The sequence below is a fragment of the Lycorma delicatula genome, chromosome 4 (assembly GCF_047948215.1).
Source record: "Lycorma delicatula isolate Av1 chromosome 4, ASM4794821v1, whole genome shotgun sequence".
Lineage (NCBI taxonomy): Eukaryota > Metazoa > Arthropoda > Insecta > Hemiptera > Fulgoridae > Lycorma > Lycorma delicatula.
In genome coordinates this window covers 48,791,307-48,808,620 of record NC_134458.1, presented here as the reverse complement: position 1 = coordinate 48,808,620, position 17,314 = coordinate 48,791,307, and the positions used below count along the sequence as shown (strand labels likewise).

Below are 17,314 nucleotides of genomic sequence, written 5' to 3'. Positions count from 1 at the left end.
TAATTTTAATATGAAATAAATGCTAATTTTTTATTATCCAATAAGCCTAGATTAATTTATTGATGTTTTGTATACAATTTATTAAATTGCATAATTTTATTTATCTTTTAATTTTTGAGTTGGTTATTAATAGCATTAATTAAACAAAACTTTTTGTTTTACTAAATATTTTGATAAGTCTTAATTTTTCAGATTGATAAGGTTACTTAATATTTTTAGAATGTACAAATTTCTAATAATAAAACTATGCTGTATAAGACCGACATTATTATTATAAACTCATCAAAACTTGGAGTTATATACTTCCAGATTCACTTGGTAAACTTTTATTTTCCTCAGAATCAACTTCAGTTTAGATTTCTCTATATTCATTATCAACCAAAGACCTTTTCTTTCCATCACAGTTGTAAAAGAAAAAACCTTTTAAAATAATTGTGCTTGTTTCACACAAATTAATAGTGTGAGTAGTACAATTAATCAGAAATTAAAGTGGTAGAATAAAGAAAGAATATTCTCCTTTGCCACTGGAGTCCTCTTACAGTTAACAGAATAAACATTAGAACTCAGCACTACAGGAACAGTATAATAATTTGAATCATAAATGGTGATGACTTAAACAAAAATTAAAGCTATTCTTATTATATGAATCCAGACAATAGAACCTTATGTGTTATGTAAATGCTCGAATGGTTAGACTATTGTTAATATAGGTTCCTTTGAATTTGTTTAAATTTTTTTTTGTACTATTAAGTAAGCAAACTATCTCATGCATTATTTGGTTTTCAATTATACCAGTTGAAGACCAAATTTTTCCTAATGACACTTCAGCCTTTGGTTGGCTCGTTATGCAATCTCTGGGTAGGAAATTAAGTTCAAGTAAGACTATCATCCTGCCTAGTTCAGTTATGGAATCGATTGACCTATTTTCCATGATAGCTATCCAGGAAAGGAGCAAGATAGAGAGAGTGTGAGAGGATGATCGATTCACATAGGTACTGCAAATCTCCAAGGGATGGTGAGATCATTTTCTGTCTTGCCCTGTTGTTTATTTAAAATGCCTTTATTTTTACTTTCTCTCACTCTGTCTTCACACAGACACATACACAACAAAACTATGTTTCTGTATTGGTTTTGGGTGATTAGGAAGCTGAGCCTGTTAGGCATTTCCTTTTCTTGATAATCATTTTAGACATTAAGCTTGTCGTATAACCACCAAACGTTAGAAAACAGAATCCACAGGGAATTTCCTACCAGATACCAAGGATGCACGTTTGAGGTTGTGTCATCTTCAGTATAGCGAATCTAGTAAGGTCAGACCTGCACCCACAGAACCAATAATGGGGTAGAAAGGATCAACAATATCAAAAAGAAATGGGTAATGGAAACAAACTATGTTCTAATGGAAACTACCCAACAGAGTAGTTCACCATCTTGCCCTGGAATTTTTATTCTGTTAAGTTATGGTTTAGATATATCATTAACCTACCAGTAAAATTGCTTAATATTAGTAAATGAATATTTTTTAATAAAATTTGTAGAATACATCATCAGAATATTATGGTTATGAAAGTTCCTGAAGTCATTAGATTTGAATACTAATTCTGAAATGAAAACATTTAATTCTTTATCATAAAAATTAGGTTTGGTGAGGTAAAGTATATTATTAGAAACCAAACTGCAATAAAGTTACAGATTTGTAAATAAAAATTCTCTTTTTAGTATTATTTAATGACGTGATGTCTATTATTAATAGTAATTTCTTAAAAAAGAAGAAAAATTAGCATTGTATTCTGAAATATATGCTTACCTTACTTGTAAAGTACTTCAGTTATAACATTTTTCTGGCACAGCACTGTCTACACATAATGGTGTTTAACATATGCCATTGCTTGTTTGACATTAGTCACAAGTTGTTATATAACTTAAGCAGGATGTAACTTATATTTTTACTGTTTTTTATCAGTCTTTTATTTCCCTGTTATCAACTGTTAAGGATTTTATATACTAGTAATTCTTTTTTTTGGCAGTTTATTATGATCTAAATTTTTAGCTTAAATATTAATGACTACTGATAAAAAGAAGTTAATGGTTAAAATTAAATTCATTAAATTTGGTCACACTCATCACATCCCATAAAGATTTTAAACATTTATGTTTTACTCTGCAGACTTTCAAAAGGTTTATCTGTACTGCTCAGTCTGTTAATTTTTATGTTGTACAAAATGATCTACAGCTTCTGGAAGGTACAGAAATATATCTGTAAATATGTAAATTCTATAATTACATTTATGTAATCTATAAATATGTAAATATACTGTAATATCTTATCTGTAAATTGTAAAGTGACCATTTCTGGCTTGATGTGCAATTTTTACTCATTCATCAATGAGAGTAGGTTTTAACATGCATCTCACTATGTAAATGTATTTATAGTAATGTATGTAATGTATTTAAATACATACCTCGTATTGTTTCTTGGAATTTTGTTCCTAAAGGGTTGGAGAGGGTGTTTTCCTGTCAGTAAGTGTGCACACTGTTGAAATGCAAAATTGCTTTTAAAGCAATTTTGCATTTTTATAGCATTAAAAATATGTACTGATTTGATTTTCAAAATTTACATATTAAACCATATTGTGATTAATATCATAAACCAAGATAGTAATTACAGATTTCAGTGTCTAAGTTTCAAAAACATGCCATTAGTGATCAGCTTAAATTTGTTGAATAAAACCAAGATTATTCCAGTAACCCTTTTGGCAATTGAGCAGATGTAAGGGCCTGTTTATTCTAATTACCTAAAACATGTTATTAGATGTTTATAAACAGCCACTTACCATTAATTTTTTTTTTTTTTTGTTAAGTACATTATTTTAAAAATAACGAGTTATACATACGCAAACCTTGTGTATGACGTTTTTGCTAGGATACATATTTTAATTCATGGTTTAACATAATCATGAAGACTAAACTATTCGAATTGGTCGTATTGATGATAACATCATTTTAATCATGCGATGGCCATTTTCGAATCGTTTATTGGTATTTATTTCTTAATATAATTATTACGCTCATTTAGTAATTCGTATGTATATACATACATATATATATATATATAATTATGATATATTGCTTTGCTTGAAAGTAGGCGTTGAGTTTATATTGGAAAAAAGAGGGGTGATTTCGGAAGTGAAGTTACAGAACTAGCTTGTTGGGGTTTTTCCGCCAGCTGTATTTATTAGTTTTAACCTTAAATCATTTTCGTCGTACAATTTAGTTCTATTGAGATCAGGTATCCGTTAGCAGGTTGTTTGAGCTCGGCCTTCTGTAAGTTTTCGAAATAAACATGGCAGTGAGTTTCTTATGTTTAGGTTGTGTATGTTCGTATTGAACGTTCTTGCAGTATTTATTTTCACAATCATATTGGATGAGAAAGTTACGAAGCTTCAATTCAAAGCCATTTCTATTTAGGTTTTACATATATTGTTTATGGATTCTGTTACAATACTGTTTAAATTAGCAGAATTATTTTCATGCCCTGCTGTTACTTAAGGGGAAATAATTTGGTGCATACTAAAAAGCTGATTAAAATTTGACTTTTTCTTTCCCGAGTCGGGATATTTCATGGGTACAACATTGTTAAACGGTTTTTAGTTATGAATCATTCTTTTATAGGAAAGGTGCAGTGAATTTTTTTACTGCTACTACAGCTCGTCCCTGTAGTATTAATGAATGTTTTTTTAAGTTTTAGTGAGCTCTGCAGTTATATTTTGGAGTATTAACCCATTAGAGTATGTTTTTTTAAGTCTGAAGGTATATACTGACATAAAAAAGAATGCTATTATGTATTCAAAATAGTTAACGTAATTTTTAGTTTCTTGAATCTTGTATTAACCTTTTTTTAAGGTTAGCAAGTTTTTTTTTATAAGTTGAGCCTTTTTTATGTTTATGTAATATTAACTCTGATTCAAGTGTATTTATAACGTATTATATTTTTATGGAGCAGATGTGTCACCTCAGCGAGTGGAAAAGTGAGGTTAGTTAAGATCGATTTCCAGAACAAGATACGTTTTTCCCATGCTTATTGGTATTATTTTTAAACATAATAGTTGTTAATATAATTGTTTACAATAAATTACTGAACTAAATTATAAGCTGTTACAGTTGGATTTCATTACATTTGTGATTCCTCATTTTCTGTGTATGCTTATTTCTGTTATTTAAAATTAACATCGGCGAAGTTTGTCAAAAGGAAGTGATTTTTAGTGTTGCAGCCTTATATTCTCAATATGGAAATAATGCGGCTGTATTTTGTGACTACTTATAAATTATTAGTGTAAAGGGTTAAGTTTATTGACAGACATTTTACCATTATGAGGTTAAGTTTCTGTCTATTTAGTTTATAAGCATCTCATTTTCTTCTTTTATCTGTATTAAACTGTTAACATTTATAGGTTACATTTATTTAGTTATGAAAAAGAAGGAAAAATAAAACATTTTGTTCCAATAATTTTTATTCCAAATTAACCTTTTTGTTATTAATATTTAATATAAGTAAAATGCCTTAAAATGTTATGTTCATTTTTAATGGTCTTACACCAGTTAATTAGAACTCATTTGTTGTCATAAGTAATTTGTCGTTTGCAATAGATAAAACCTGCCACACCCAGTTTTTTGTAGTACATCTTTCAGTAGAAAATGTTATTTGGTTAAGTGCTGCAGTTCAAAGATCTGTAAATGTGTACATTTTAATTAATAATGAACCCATTTATAATTAATAGTAGTATTATTCTCTTTTTGCATTTTAAGGATTGCTAGTGAAAGACTTGTGTCAATTTCTCAACAGAAGATTTTTGAAAGGTTCTGTGGATCATGACCTACAAAATACAATTAGGGACAATCTGTATTTACGTACTGTTCCTGTAACTACAAGAGAGCCACGCCAGGGCGAAGTTAATGGTGTCGATTATACCTTCTTGACACCAGAAGAATTTCAACAGCTAGAGGCATCTGGAACTCTACTTGAGAGCGGTATATATGAAGGTGAGTCAATGGGTTTTAAAATTCAGTGTAATCTTTTGTTAAACAAACTTATAAAACTTTTATACTAATTTTAATGATTATTTATCCATATTTAAATTGTAAACAGTGATCTTTATCTTATTGAAAATAGAGGTACGGGAAACTGATTTGGGTATTTTCTATTATAACCTTTGCACCCTTTATTTTGCATTATTTATGAATTGTTTTCTGTTTCCACATATTCCTGAATTTTGAACCTGTGATCATCCAAACACAAGAATAGCACTTTTCCATCCAGACACTGAGTTTACAGTAAAGCAGGACAATCTTTAGCTCATGGTTGTGTACCCATAACACTTTTCAACAACGGTTTTACAGCATTCTATAACATTACAACTAACAAAACTTCACTTTAATTTCACAAAGAAGCATTCAATAGTAGAATATTAACAAAATACAAACTTTCACTTACCATTTTGTAATTAAGTCATCCAAAAGCAGACTTTTATATGGAGAAAAGTAACCTGTAAAGTACTTTTAAAATCTATGCTACACGCACTTAACATTTAACATATTCTATATAACTAACTAAAACTAACCTAAACAATACTTTGGGTAATGGAACATTATTATGGAAGCAATTTTTGTGCACAAAACGTGATGTTAACATTGCTGACAAATAGACAATATCAGATTGCGATCTTATCTATAAGCCATAAAGGCCAACACGGGTGACACTGTAACAATAAGTTTTACAAAATTATTTATCTTTGACTGAAATTATTTAATCATTCAGTATGTTGATTTAAATAATAATACATCATAATTTTTTATAAATCCACAAGAAGTAACAAAAAAACAGGATGCAGTGTACATAACAGAAAAGACCCATTGTATTAGATGGCTTAATATTGTGTAGTAGGAACCTTTTAGCTCCTCATTTACAACAAACATTTATTAATTTGTTCATAAAAATATTTATAATTGTATTTTTTTTTTTAATTTAAAATATCACTCATTCAAATGTAAAGTATCTGGTGTACATAAGTTTTCTAGTTCTTGGCTTAAAAAATATTTAACATATATTTCAATCATAAAGAATACTTATAAGGTATGCCTTATCCCTCAGTTAATTTCGTTAAGAATTCTTTTGCCCTTTTATTAGTAAAACTAGTTAATTTAACTTTTGCTAGCAAAAGTACATGATAATGGCAATCTTGATGCTGGATTTTTTTCGATCAATTTTTTAAATATATATTATTATTATTATTTTAAAACCAATTCTTTTAAGAATCGTACTCCTCTGTACTATACACAAATATATTTATTTTATTAGATCAATCAAAGTACAGAATAAACAAACTAGGATGACTTGCCTTGACCCACCGGGGGTTGGTCTAGTGGTGAACGTGTCTTCCCAAATCAGCTGATTTGGAAGTCGAGAGTTCCAGCGTTCAAGTCCTAGTAAAGCCAGTTATTTTTACACGGATTTGAATACTAGATCGTGGATACCGGTGTTCTTTGGTGGTTGGGTTTCAATTAACCACACATCTCAGGAACGGTCGAACTGAGAACGTACAAGACTACACTTCATTTACACTCATACATATCATCCTCATTCATCCTCTGAAGAATTATCTAAACTGTAGTTATCAGAGGCTAAACAGTAAAGAAAAAGAAAGAAGGATGACTTGCCTTATTCCACTATATATGCAGGAGTTCTTTCGCGATTTACTCGCATCATCAGCTGCATTATATATTCATCTCATATTACATTAAAAACTTTATAAAATATATCATGAATTTATTTATTTTATTTAAAATTTAAAACCTTTAATCTTTTTATTTTAAACTTTTATTCAGTTAAATTAAAATTAAAATTAACATTAGCGATTAAATTGTAAAAATTTTTACATATGTAAAAGTATGATGTGAAGGCATAAAATCAAATTAAAAGTAATTTTAAGTAAAGCAATTTATGTTGTCCATTTAATTGAACTACTTTCAGCTCAGTTACTCACTTTTCTAGAACTAGAACTCAACTACTTACTTTTACTTTAACTGAGATAGTAAAGATTCTCCTACATCCTACCTTATTTATTCTGTACTTTGGTTGATCTAATAAAATAAATATATATATATTCATCAGCCTGAAGGCCAATTTGACCTACAAGTAACTACTGCTGTATGAAATCTTAAGAATAGAGAGCATCTTCATAGTTCTCTATGAAGATGTATGGATGAGAATGGGTAGTTCCATTCTCCCTTAGAAAATCACACTATTAACAAATCACACAAATCATACATTAATATAAAAAAAAGATAATTTATTCCTGCTGTGTTCTAACAAACATTAGTCAGTAGGGCTTTTGGTTGGAAAGAATTTGCTTGCAGTAACATGAATTTTGTCTCATTGCTCATTTTAATTACACTATTGTTTATGATGATCTGTAATAGTTGCATTTTTCTAAGATATATAATTACTTTGGTCTTATTATAGTGCTTATCTAATTACATATATTTGGCATATTTGAATGAAGTTAGTATACTTTCATATTCATGATTAAATATGACGTGAATTAAATCACTTCCATTAGGAAGTTTGATCCATTTCGTCTTCATTTTGTTATTTCTGTCCAATATTTTTGTAAAAGGTGGAATATTTTGTATCAGGGAATTATGCTGTGGGAATTCCTAAGTTCTTGAGTGTGCATTTTTTTGATCAAGATTGCTCTTTGTTTTTGGCTTTTATAAATATGCTTATGACCTTAACATGAAGTCAGGCTTACTACAATTAAAATTGTAATTTGCAATTAACATAAAATAGTTTAAGAAGAATTTTAAAAAGTCAGCAGTTTAGTAGTGTAAAAGTACCTGTATGTTGAAAGATGATATTCTGAGTTTTTCATTGTTACTCAGTCCTGTTAGTCGACTAAATCACACTGTTTCAGGTAATCATTATGGGACACCGAAACCATCTAAAGAACCGTATGTTTCATTACCACAGAGCCAGACCAATGGGAGTGGTGTAAGTTCACACATCTTCCCTGGAGCACATCCTAGCTCAGAGGGAAAGAGACGTCGTAATCGATCCAACGTAGAAGCCATGGCATCTAAAAGTGTTGATAACATAGTTTCAACAGATAAAGGTTAGTATTAAACGAACTCTGAAGTAACAAGGAAACTATTACATTTTTTTTGCTACATTTTTATTACATTATTCAAAAAGGTACGTTTCATTTTTAATGTTGGGCAGTTTTAATATCCATTAGTATCTGGTCATCAATTCATGTTACAAGCTGCATCAGCTTTATTACATTATAATTTGGATTGTTTTGTTGGTATCATATTTTGTATACTATTATTAATAGTGATTTAAAGCATGTAGCTGTTTAATTAATATAAAATATACATTTTTTACCCTAATATTAATGTAATTAAAATGAAGTTTATAAAGCATTTATTTTGAAGAGATAATTTCTTCTCTTTCTTTTATACAGAAGAGTTACCACAAGAAATGGGCAAGCCATCACCACCTACTTATCACAGCCCAGGTGATACCAATTCAAATTGCTCAGACCCTTTACTTGTCGACTTAGGACCTCTTCCTCCAAAATGGGAAAAAGCTTATACGGAAAAGGGTGAAGTCTACTTCATAGAGTGAGTAATTACTCTTTCTATTTTAATTAAATCCATTGTATTTAATGACATTTTTTAGTGAATGCTATTATGTATAAGTAATGCTTTGTTTATATATAATACTTATACATTATTATAAGCAAGTAGTGTTATATATTTAAGTTAATAAACGCTAGTCAACAAAAAACAATTTTGTTTGGATGGTGATTTTAACTAATTTTGGGGTGCTGAATTCAAAACTGTTATCAAAATTTGTGTAATACGTCATTTTTTTTTTTTTTTTACATTTGATTTAGACTTGCAGTTTATTTACCAATAGATGCATAAATGCTGTAAAATCAATATTAAAAAAAAAATATATATTTATGTGCGTTCATTTAAAATTTGGTTAAATCAACTAGATTTTTATTTATTCAGATACAGATAAGTTGAAATACATTAATACAACTTTAAAATAACAGTCTCCAAAAGTCTAAATCATTAGAAATGTCTTTAAAATATAACAATTTTTTAAAGTTCAAATAATTGGAATTGCCTTACCTTTTAATTAATTAATTAAAACTAATTAAGAAATTAGATTCATTTTCGAAACTAAAACCAAAAATAGTCGCCCATCATTTCAGGATCCCATCTTCTCAGGTAACTGTACTCCATGGTCAGAATATCCTGATAGAAATGTTCTCCTTGCTCATCGTTGAATTTTCGGGGGAAAAGTATAGGAAATGACTTTTTAAGTCATTAAGTATGAAAAGTGTAGGAAATGACAACATCCTAAACTTTTGTAGTCTTCTAACAGCTTATTAAAAAAAAGCATAGGTTTCATCTTTTCTGTTCCTTAAAAAACTACCAACATCTTTGAAGGACTTTTTCCTTGCAGCTAGTTCACATTTGCTAAGTTTATCATCAAAAGTTGAAAGTCCTTAAGCAGTTTCTTGATTTGCAGACCAATAAATATACCCTCCTTCAGCTTACCATCACTCACTTTAGGAACACTTTTTTAAATAATTAAATCCTGGTCCGTCTTTGTCTAGTGCCTTCACAAAATTTTTCATGAGTCCCAAGTTTTATGTGGAGTGGTGGCAGTATGATTTTATACTCTCAATTAATGATAAATTCTTCACGTTTTTTCACCAGCCATAAAGTTCTGCCTTATATGATACTTTTTGTTTCATGACCATCCCAAACACAAAGAAAACAACAATGTTTTGTAAATTTACCTTGTAAAACAAAAAGTAACACAACTTCCGGATCATTGCATGTTTGCCAAATATGCTCTTTGTATTTTATTGCTTCTAATTCTGATGCCATAGTTTCGTACGTTACTTTCATGTTGACTGCATGAACTAATGGAATGGATGGCTGTTACCATTATGCAATAAAACTACTTTCATGGTAACTTTAGAAGAGTCTATAAAAAATTTAATTTTAATTAAACCTATTTCAAGTGTATAGACAGGATCCCGGTACGAGGCTGAACGTACCAGAGTTGTTAGGGAACTTGAGAGAGTGAACTCCTTCGTTGATCTGCGTGTCAACTGGAAGACTCGCAGAGAATGGATTATTGTGGCTGGCTTCCTTCGATTCCTCGCCCTGAGCAGGACGGCTGAAGGAGTATAGTAGAGTAGTACCTCGGGTGGCTAAGGACTGCCTGGGCAGTTGATTGGCCGGAGGTAGGCAGTTAGATAGAAATTGTGGTGATTATTTAAATGTTAGCAATCGGCGGAACAGCAGAACTGCACTGCTGAGGGCATGGATCCCATGCAGCCATGAGGTGTAGTGGCATCTCGATGATGGTTGAAGAAAATAAATGCCACACGGAACTCTGTTATGGAGTTGAGTGGGAGTAGGAGGTCTGTCCACCTCTCCCTTGTAGACCAGACCGGAGTTCATAAATTAACCTAAAGTCAGGGAATATGAACTGAAGGTAGAGTTCACTAAGGGAACTAGGACAATTTCGTTGTTGCGAACAATATTTTTGGTGGTATGTTGTTGTTAATTTGCCTTGAATTACAGAATATCTACATTATTTTACAGAGTTTATTTAAATTGTAATAATTGTTTAAGCCCAACTGAAGATAAACAAATTTCGTTATATTAATATGTTTGTGTTTTGTTGCAGCCACAACTCAAGTACTTCTCACTGGTTAGACCCACGACTTTCTAAGTTTCAAAAGAAATCATTAGAAGATTGTTCTGATGATGAGTTGCCATACGGCTGGGAGAGAATAGATGATCCTTTGTATGGGACTTATTATATAGATCATGTAAATAGACAAACACAGTATGAAAATCCTGTCATCCAAGCAAAAAATGCTCGTGGAAATGGTATGATTTACATTACATTAACAGAAATTTTTAGTTAGTAACTGATGTCAATGTATATTTAGATAATTTTTATTGCAGTAGTGCTATCTGATTTAATATTGTCAACTTAGCTTTTTGTTTGATTTTTAAAGTTTATTGCTTTTGGGCCTTTAAATTGTTATAATGTCCAGGTTACTGATAGGAAAATTTATAAAAGGGAACCTCGATAAAACATTGATAGATTTAATTAATTAATTATGAGACAATAAGGTTATTACACTTTTTTGACAGAAGGAAGACTATTATAAATAAGGATCTCATTTACTGTTATAGCCCTTAAAATCTTAATATAATCTTAAACTCCCCAGATTTAACATTTAACTTAATTTTTTTATTTAAATTTTTACTGTACGTAATTCTACCTTATTTTTCACTATTTTGCTCCATGTGTACGTTAACATTTACTTGCATAATCCTATTTTATGGCAGATAGTGTGGTCTTGGTAGTTTGTGGGAGTAGTTTTCAGTAAACATGGATAAATTTTTGCTGCTAGCTTCATGTTAGTTATAAAAAAATTGGTACAGAAACAGGGGTTCACTGGTGCTGGAATACCATTTCATTACTACTTTTTAGCAGAAATAAATATCTGTTCTTCACATAATATTTGTTTTAACTTTACCAATAAAAAATATAAAATAAATCTTAAAAATCAGACTAATAAAAATGATTCCTCTTTTTGGTCATCTATAGACAAATGATGGTGGCAATATAAGTTGCTAAAAATCTAATTCACAAAAAAAAAAAGTTAAACATTTGACATGAAAAAGATAAGTTTTGCTTCTTATCAGTATAAACATCGAAACGAATGTGCATTTTTCATAACATTGTCTTATAGCCAGCCACCTGTGGCTGTGGACCATATTCATGCAGTCTGCTCTAATACAAAATGAAACGTTTTGGTACTGAAAAATTTGAGTACACTCCTTTACAGGAAGGGCCAAATCTATCTCAATATGTTTCATTGGGGCTGTTAACCTCCCATTTAATTGCAGGTAAAGCTGGGAGAAGTGGGCATAAATGGCAGATGCACGTTACAACTATATATATATTTTTTTATATTTTTTTTTTACAAGAATGTTTATGAAAATATGATTATTGGAATATGTAATTATTTCTGAGTAAAACATTTTGCTTATTTATTATTTTAATTTTAATTATTGTTAGCATGAAAGGAAAAAATATGTTTTTTTACTATTACTTTAGAATATCAAATTTAGGCATTACAAAAAAAAAAAATAGGTTGAGATGAAAATTTGTAATTTTGTAAGCTCACTAATCTGCTTTTTATGAGACCATTAAATCTTGGTTTTACTATCAACATAAAACTTTTGTATTAACATCATTAAATACAAATTAATTTTTATTAAATTTAATCAGTCCTCATATTCATTTCTATATTTTGTCAATATATTTTTTCTTATTTTATTTATTTCATTACCGTTTACTTTTTTAATCATAAGGTGACAGTAAAATATATAAGAGTTTCTTTATCAAATGTGTACTGTATGAATTTTTAAATCAGGTTTATATTGTACTGTGCTACGAAAGAGAAACACAAGTAAAGATTTATAGGTTTTGTACTCAGAATGTTCATCGATTAAGTAAAAATGTCTTTAAGATTCAGTAAGTTATATTAAGATGGATCACTGTGAGCTAATTATTTTAAAAGTATGACATTCTTTCAGGTACTGCCTGTAGTGAATTAGATGAACCAGAAAGTAGTAGATTTAGGAAGATGGATCTTCAAAACGATAGCCATAATTTACACAGTATACAGTCTAGTAATAATAATAGTAATAATAACACTTGTAATATTATTCAAAGGATGAAACATCCAAATGGTAAGTATAACCATAATTTTTGTATGGTTATCTAAGGTTACAATTTTGTCATTCAGATAGTTATATTTGTTAATAGGGAGTCTCACATATTTACTTTTAAAAAATTATGTCTTCTGTATGAATAAATTCAATTTTTATGAGAGGTGGATGAAAAGGTAAGTTACATCTTTGCCGTTTTCTTGAACTGAAAGGGATATATTAATGTCTTCTGGTAGCAGCACTGGTTATGTTGTTGTCTTCACGCTCCCCCAGCAGCAATTCTGTACAACATTCAGTACGTGTGTAGTATCGTCAATATGGCGTGTCCTCTAGAGGTTTTACCCAGCAGAGAAGTGCGTTCAGTAGTCATTTTTGTGGGCAAAAAATTACGACTGTTATGAAATTCATCGCCAAATTATTGAGGTATACAGTGAGAATGTAATGTCACACCTGATGATCACAAAATTGTGCCAAATGTTCAGAAACGGAAGAACAAATGTGACTGACAAACTGCGTGCTGGGCATCCTTCAACTGCAGACATGACCGGTACCGCGGAATGCATGAATGAAATGGTCTTGAGTAACTGGCTCATTAAAATTAGAGAGATTGTGAGTGAACTTAACATCAGTTATGGTAGTGAGTTTGTGATTATTCACGATCAGCTTGATTACCATAAGATGTGTGCATGATGGGTGGCACATTTGTTGACCAACAACCACAAACATCAATGTTTTGCATCTGATCTTTCTTTTCTTCAACATTATTCCAGGACTGGTCCACAGTTTTTGAAACAAATCATTGCAGGGGATGAGAGGTGGGTGCTTTTCATTACACTCCTGAGATTAAACGAGCATCACATGAATAGAGACATAAAAATTCATCGCATCCAAAAAAAGTGAAAATATTCCCACATGTTTGAAAGGTTATGCTGACAATCTTTTTTCGATTCTGAGGGAGTTGTTTACAGTGAATTTATGCTTCGAGGAGCAACAATCAATGCCAAATCTTACTGTAAGACTTGTGTAAAGCCATTAAAGATTGAAGACCCAGAAGATTGAACAATGGGGTTGTTTTTCTTCATGACAACGCTACTACTCCTGAACGAGGAGTAGTAGTAGTATGTGACAAAGGAGTTACTGCAAAAATTCAAGTGTTAAGTGTCGTCTCCTAACGCCCTGCGACTACCACCTGTTTGGTTCTCTCGAGTGAGACCTGTGAGGGAGCGTTTCCCTAATGATGCTGAACTTAAGAAGCGGCCCTTATATGGTTGATGGAAATTGGATGAAATTTTTATGAGAGTGGAATTTAAAAACTTGTCACAAGGTATGAAAAGTGTTTAGGAAAACTTTGTGATTATGTCAAAAATTGATAAAAATATGTAGTTTTTGTTCAATAAAAAACAAAATTGCATAAATATGTGTTTGTTTCATAGAGGGAGTGTAACTTACTTTCTGATTGTCCCTCGTAATTATTGCTGGTCATTATTATCATCATTTTTCTACAAAAAATAGAACACCCGTACAGTTCTCTGCACTCAAGAGCCAATATGCGATGATTTCTCAATAAGATCTTGAATTGTATTTTTGCACCTTTTATAATTTGATTTGTGTAAGCAGTTATATTTTACTGCTCGCAGTAGATTGTTTTTTTTTTTTTTTGTTTATAAGATTTTAATGAGAGATATAATCAAGTAAAAAAAAGATTAATATATATTTTTGGAAAAGAAATTGCTGATTATGTAATCAAAATATTAACTTGATTATAGTTTTGCCTATGTAGAATGGAATATAATGTCTAAGGTTTTAAGAAAAAGTTATTTCATGTAGAGAAAGAGCAGTATTATTTCTAATTTTTACCAGAATTAGGAAACTATAAATTAAAAGTAGAAAATTGGCAAGTCAAGCTACTGCTATTCAGAAAGTTGTGACACAAGCAAAGCAGTGATTACAAGTAGCATAACCCCATTGCTGTACAATTTATATTTCGGAAGAAGCAATCGAGGAGCTAAAAAAAAAAGTTGATGAAGTAGTAGTCCCAGGGCAAAAGTTAAAAGTCGTTTGATTCGCCAACATTGTTATTTTATTTGAAACTAGGATTTCAGTTTATTATCTATGGATAGGATGGTTTTGCTGTTAATTGAGCAATTCCATTTGAAAGTAAACAGAAATAAAACAAAGTGATTAACACATCAAAAGAAAAAAACAAGGAGTAAGATAAGAAGATATAATATACCAGAAATTGGTGAATTTTTTTCTTGGTAGTAAAATTAAAGTTGACAAAGCAAAACAAATATTGAAGGTAGGCTTGTGCAGGTCAGGACAACTTTTATGCAGGAAATAAATCTGCTGGTGTCAAACGTAAATAGTAGTTAGAAAGGAATTCTTAAAAATATTTGTATGGAGCACTTCATAGCAGTGAAACATGGAGTATGGAGAAAAAAATATTTGAAGGCTTTTTAATTTTGTATGTTGGGAAAAATGCTCTGACAATTAAATGGATTGATAAGAGTGCAATGAAAAATTTTTAACAGATTGAAGGTAGAGAATTGAAGAGAATCTTAAAAAGAAGGATATTAATGCTTCTAAAGTAAATGTGTTTGACTATAGAAAGAAGTGTAAAAAAGGAAAGGAAGAGATTAAAAATTATGAAATTGATAATTGAAGACATAGTAAATAAAAATTATGTGCAGGCTTAAGAGATTGGTACAGAATAGAAATTAATGAAGTGTTCATAAAATCAGTTAAATGATTGATGACAAAAATATCTTATATTGAATGTATGTTTAACATATTTTTGTTATAATTCTGTATGTGTTTTGATGAGATTAGTTGACTGTTTGGATATGTATATTTTTGTAGTTTTATATTAAAAAAAATTCTGTAATTTTCTTTATCTGACTGGGATTTGTGAGCTGTCAGACGATTGTAAAAATTAATTTTTTTAATTTTTCACATATCGAATACTACATTTTTATATAGTGATATATCTTCTTAGTTTGCTTCATATGTGCATGTGCTATTTATTTGTTTCAGATATAAATGATAGGGTAACAGATGATGAGAGAGGAGTTGAAGGAGATAGAGAAATAGAATCAAGTTTATTTACATTAAATCCTAATGAACTTGTCGGAGAGAGAATACATTCTACCTTAGTAAAGTCAATAAGAGGACTGGGATTTACAATAGTTGGAGGTGACGATTCAAAAGAAGAATTCTTACAGATAAAATCTGTTGTACCTAATGGGCCAGCATGGTTGGAAGGAAAACTTCAGACGGGTAAAGTTCAATATTACTTTATTTTTAGATACTTTACTTGTTCCTCTTGAGACCTTTTATGTAGTTACTCTATCAGAATTTAATAGAGAAGTGTATATTGAATGTGAATGTTTTATGGATTGTAATATTTCCCCTTCTCTAAGCTTAAAGAACCCCTTAGATGGAAGTGTACTTGTTTAAAATTGTGATTACAGTTTTCCTGTATTATAAAAATAATCTTCAAAAAAGTGTGCAAATAAGGCTCACTATGAATGATCTCTCATGGTTGATTGTGAGATAACTAGGTTGAATTCTTTCTTATACGCAATAAATTTTATGGATTGTTTATTTTATAATTTTTAATTTTAATATTTTCAGTTATTTTTTGTTTAATTAAAATTTTATTATCAAATGAAGGAAATAGATGAAGGATTTAGAAAGGTTATTGTCAAAGCATTAATTAATGGGATTGTTTCAGCAATTCTGCAGAAAATACTTTTCTTTTTCTTACATTTATACTGTGTTTTCCCTCTTTTCATCAGCCTTTATTTATAATTGTATTTTACAATGATATTTTATTTTGGTTTTCCATGATAAATAAACATGAAATTCAAAAAAAAAATTGAAATGTTATATGAATATCATTTGTTAATTTTTTGTGATCATTTTGTGATTTATTTTTTCAGGTGATGTACTAGTTTATGTTAATGGTAAATGTGTACTGGGATACACACATCATGATATGGTAACTGTCTTTCAGTCAATATCACCTGGTGAAACTGTTAAGCTAGAAGTATGTCGTGGTTACCCGCTTCGATTTGATCCTAATGATCCCAATACAGAAGTCGTCACTACAGTCGCAGTTGGTGCACCAGGTATGGCAGGTATATTGATATTAGATTTCACATATGATGTACTTGTTCTGTTGCATACTTCCTTCTAATCTACTATTCACATGCTTACCTCAAGAATGCTGCATTGATTTATTGGCTGTAGTAGTATTCTATAAAATTGCAGTCTTAAATAGTGTAGTTTTCTAAAAATCATGAGACTTTTTTGTTAAGGGAAGTTCCAGGTCCTGATGGATAGATTTACTGCAGGTGATATTGTAAAGGGTAATATTTGTCAGAAGCCTAGACAAGGAATGGTTCCTAAAGGGTAGAAGTTGTCCTTTCAGTAGATGTTGAAAAAGCATAGACTGTTTAATGGTTGACCC

General features: G+C 30.2%; 1 protein-coding gene across 11 annotated transcripts in view; it reads left to right on the top strand.

Moving 5' to 3' along the window:
* The window catches only part of Magi (membrane associated guanylate kinase, WW and PDZ domain containing protein magi), a 90,253-nt gene that overhangs the window by 28,687 nt on the left and 44,252 nt on the right, over positions 1–17,314 (top strand). For 6 of the 11 annotated variants that reach the window (XM_075362885.1, XM_075362884.1, XM_075362890.1 and 3 more), the window contains exons 3-9: positions 4,807–5,040; positions 7,971–8,168; positions 8,520–8,679; positions 10,778–10,983; positions 12,709–12,864; positions 15,877–16,119; positions 16,785–16,982. In XM_075362885.1, coding sequence (XP_075219000.1) covers positions 4,807–5,040; positions 7,971–8,168; positions 8,520–8,679; positions 10,778–10,983; positions 12,709–12,864; positions 15,877–16,119; positions 16,785–16,982 — 1,395 coding nt within the window. Of the gene's footprint in view, positions 1–4,042; positions 4,085–4,806; positions 5,041–7,970; positions 8,169–8,519; positions 8,680–10,777; positions 10,984–12,708; positions 12,865–15,876; positions 16,120–16,784; positions 16,983–17,314 lie in introns of those variants that run through there. The other 5 variants (XM_075362893.1, XM_075362889.1, XM_075362888.1 and 2 more) reach the window with 3 other exon arrangements.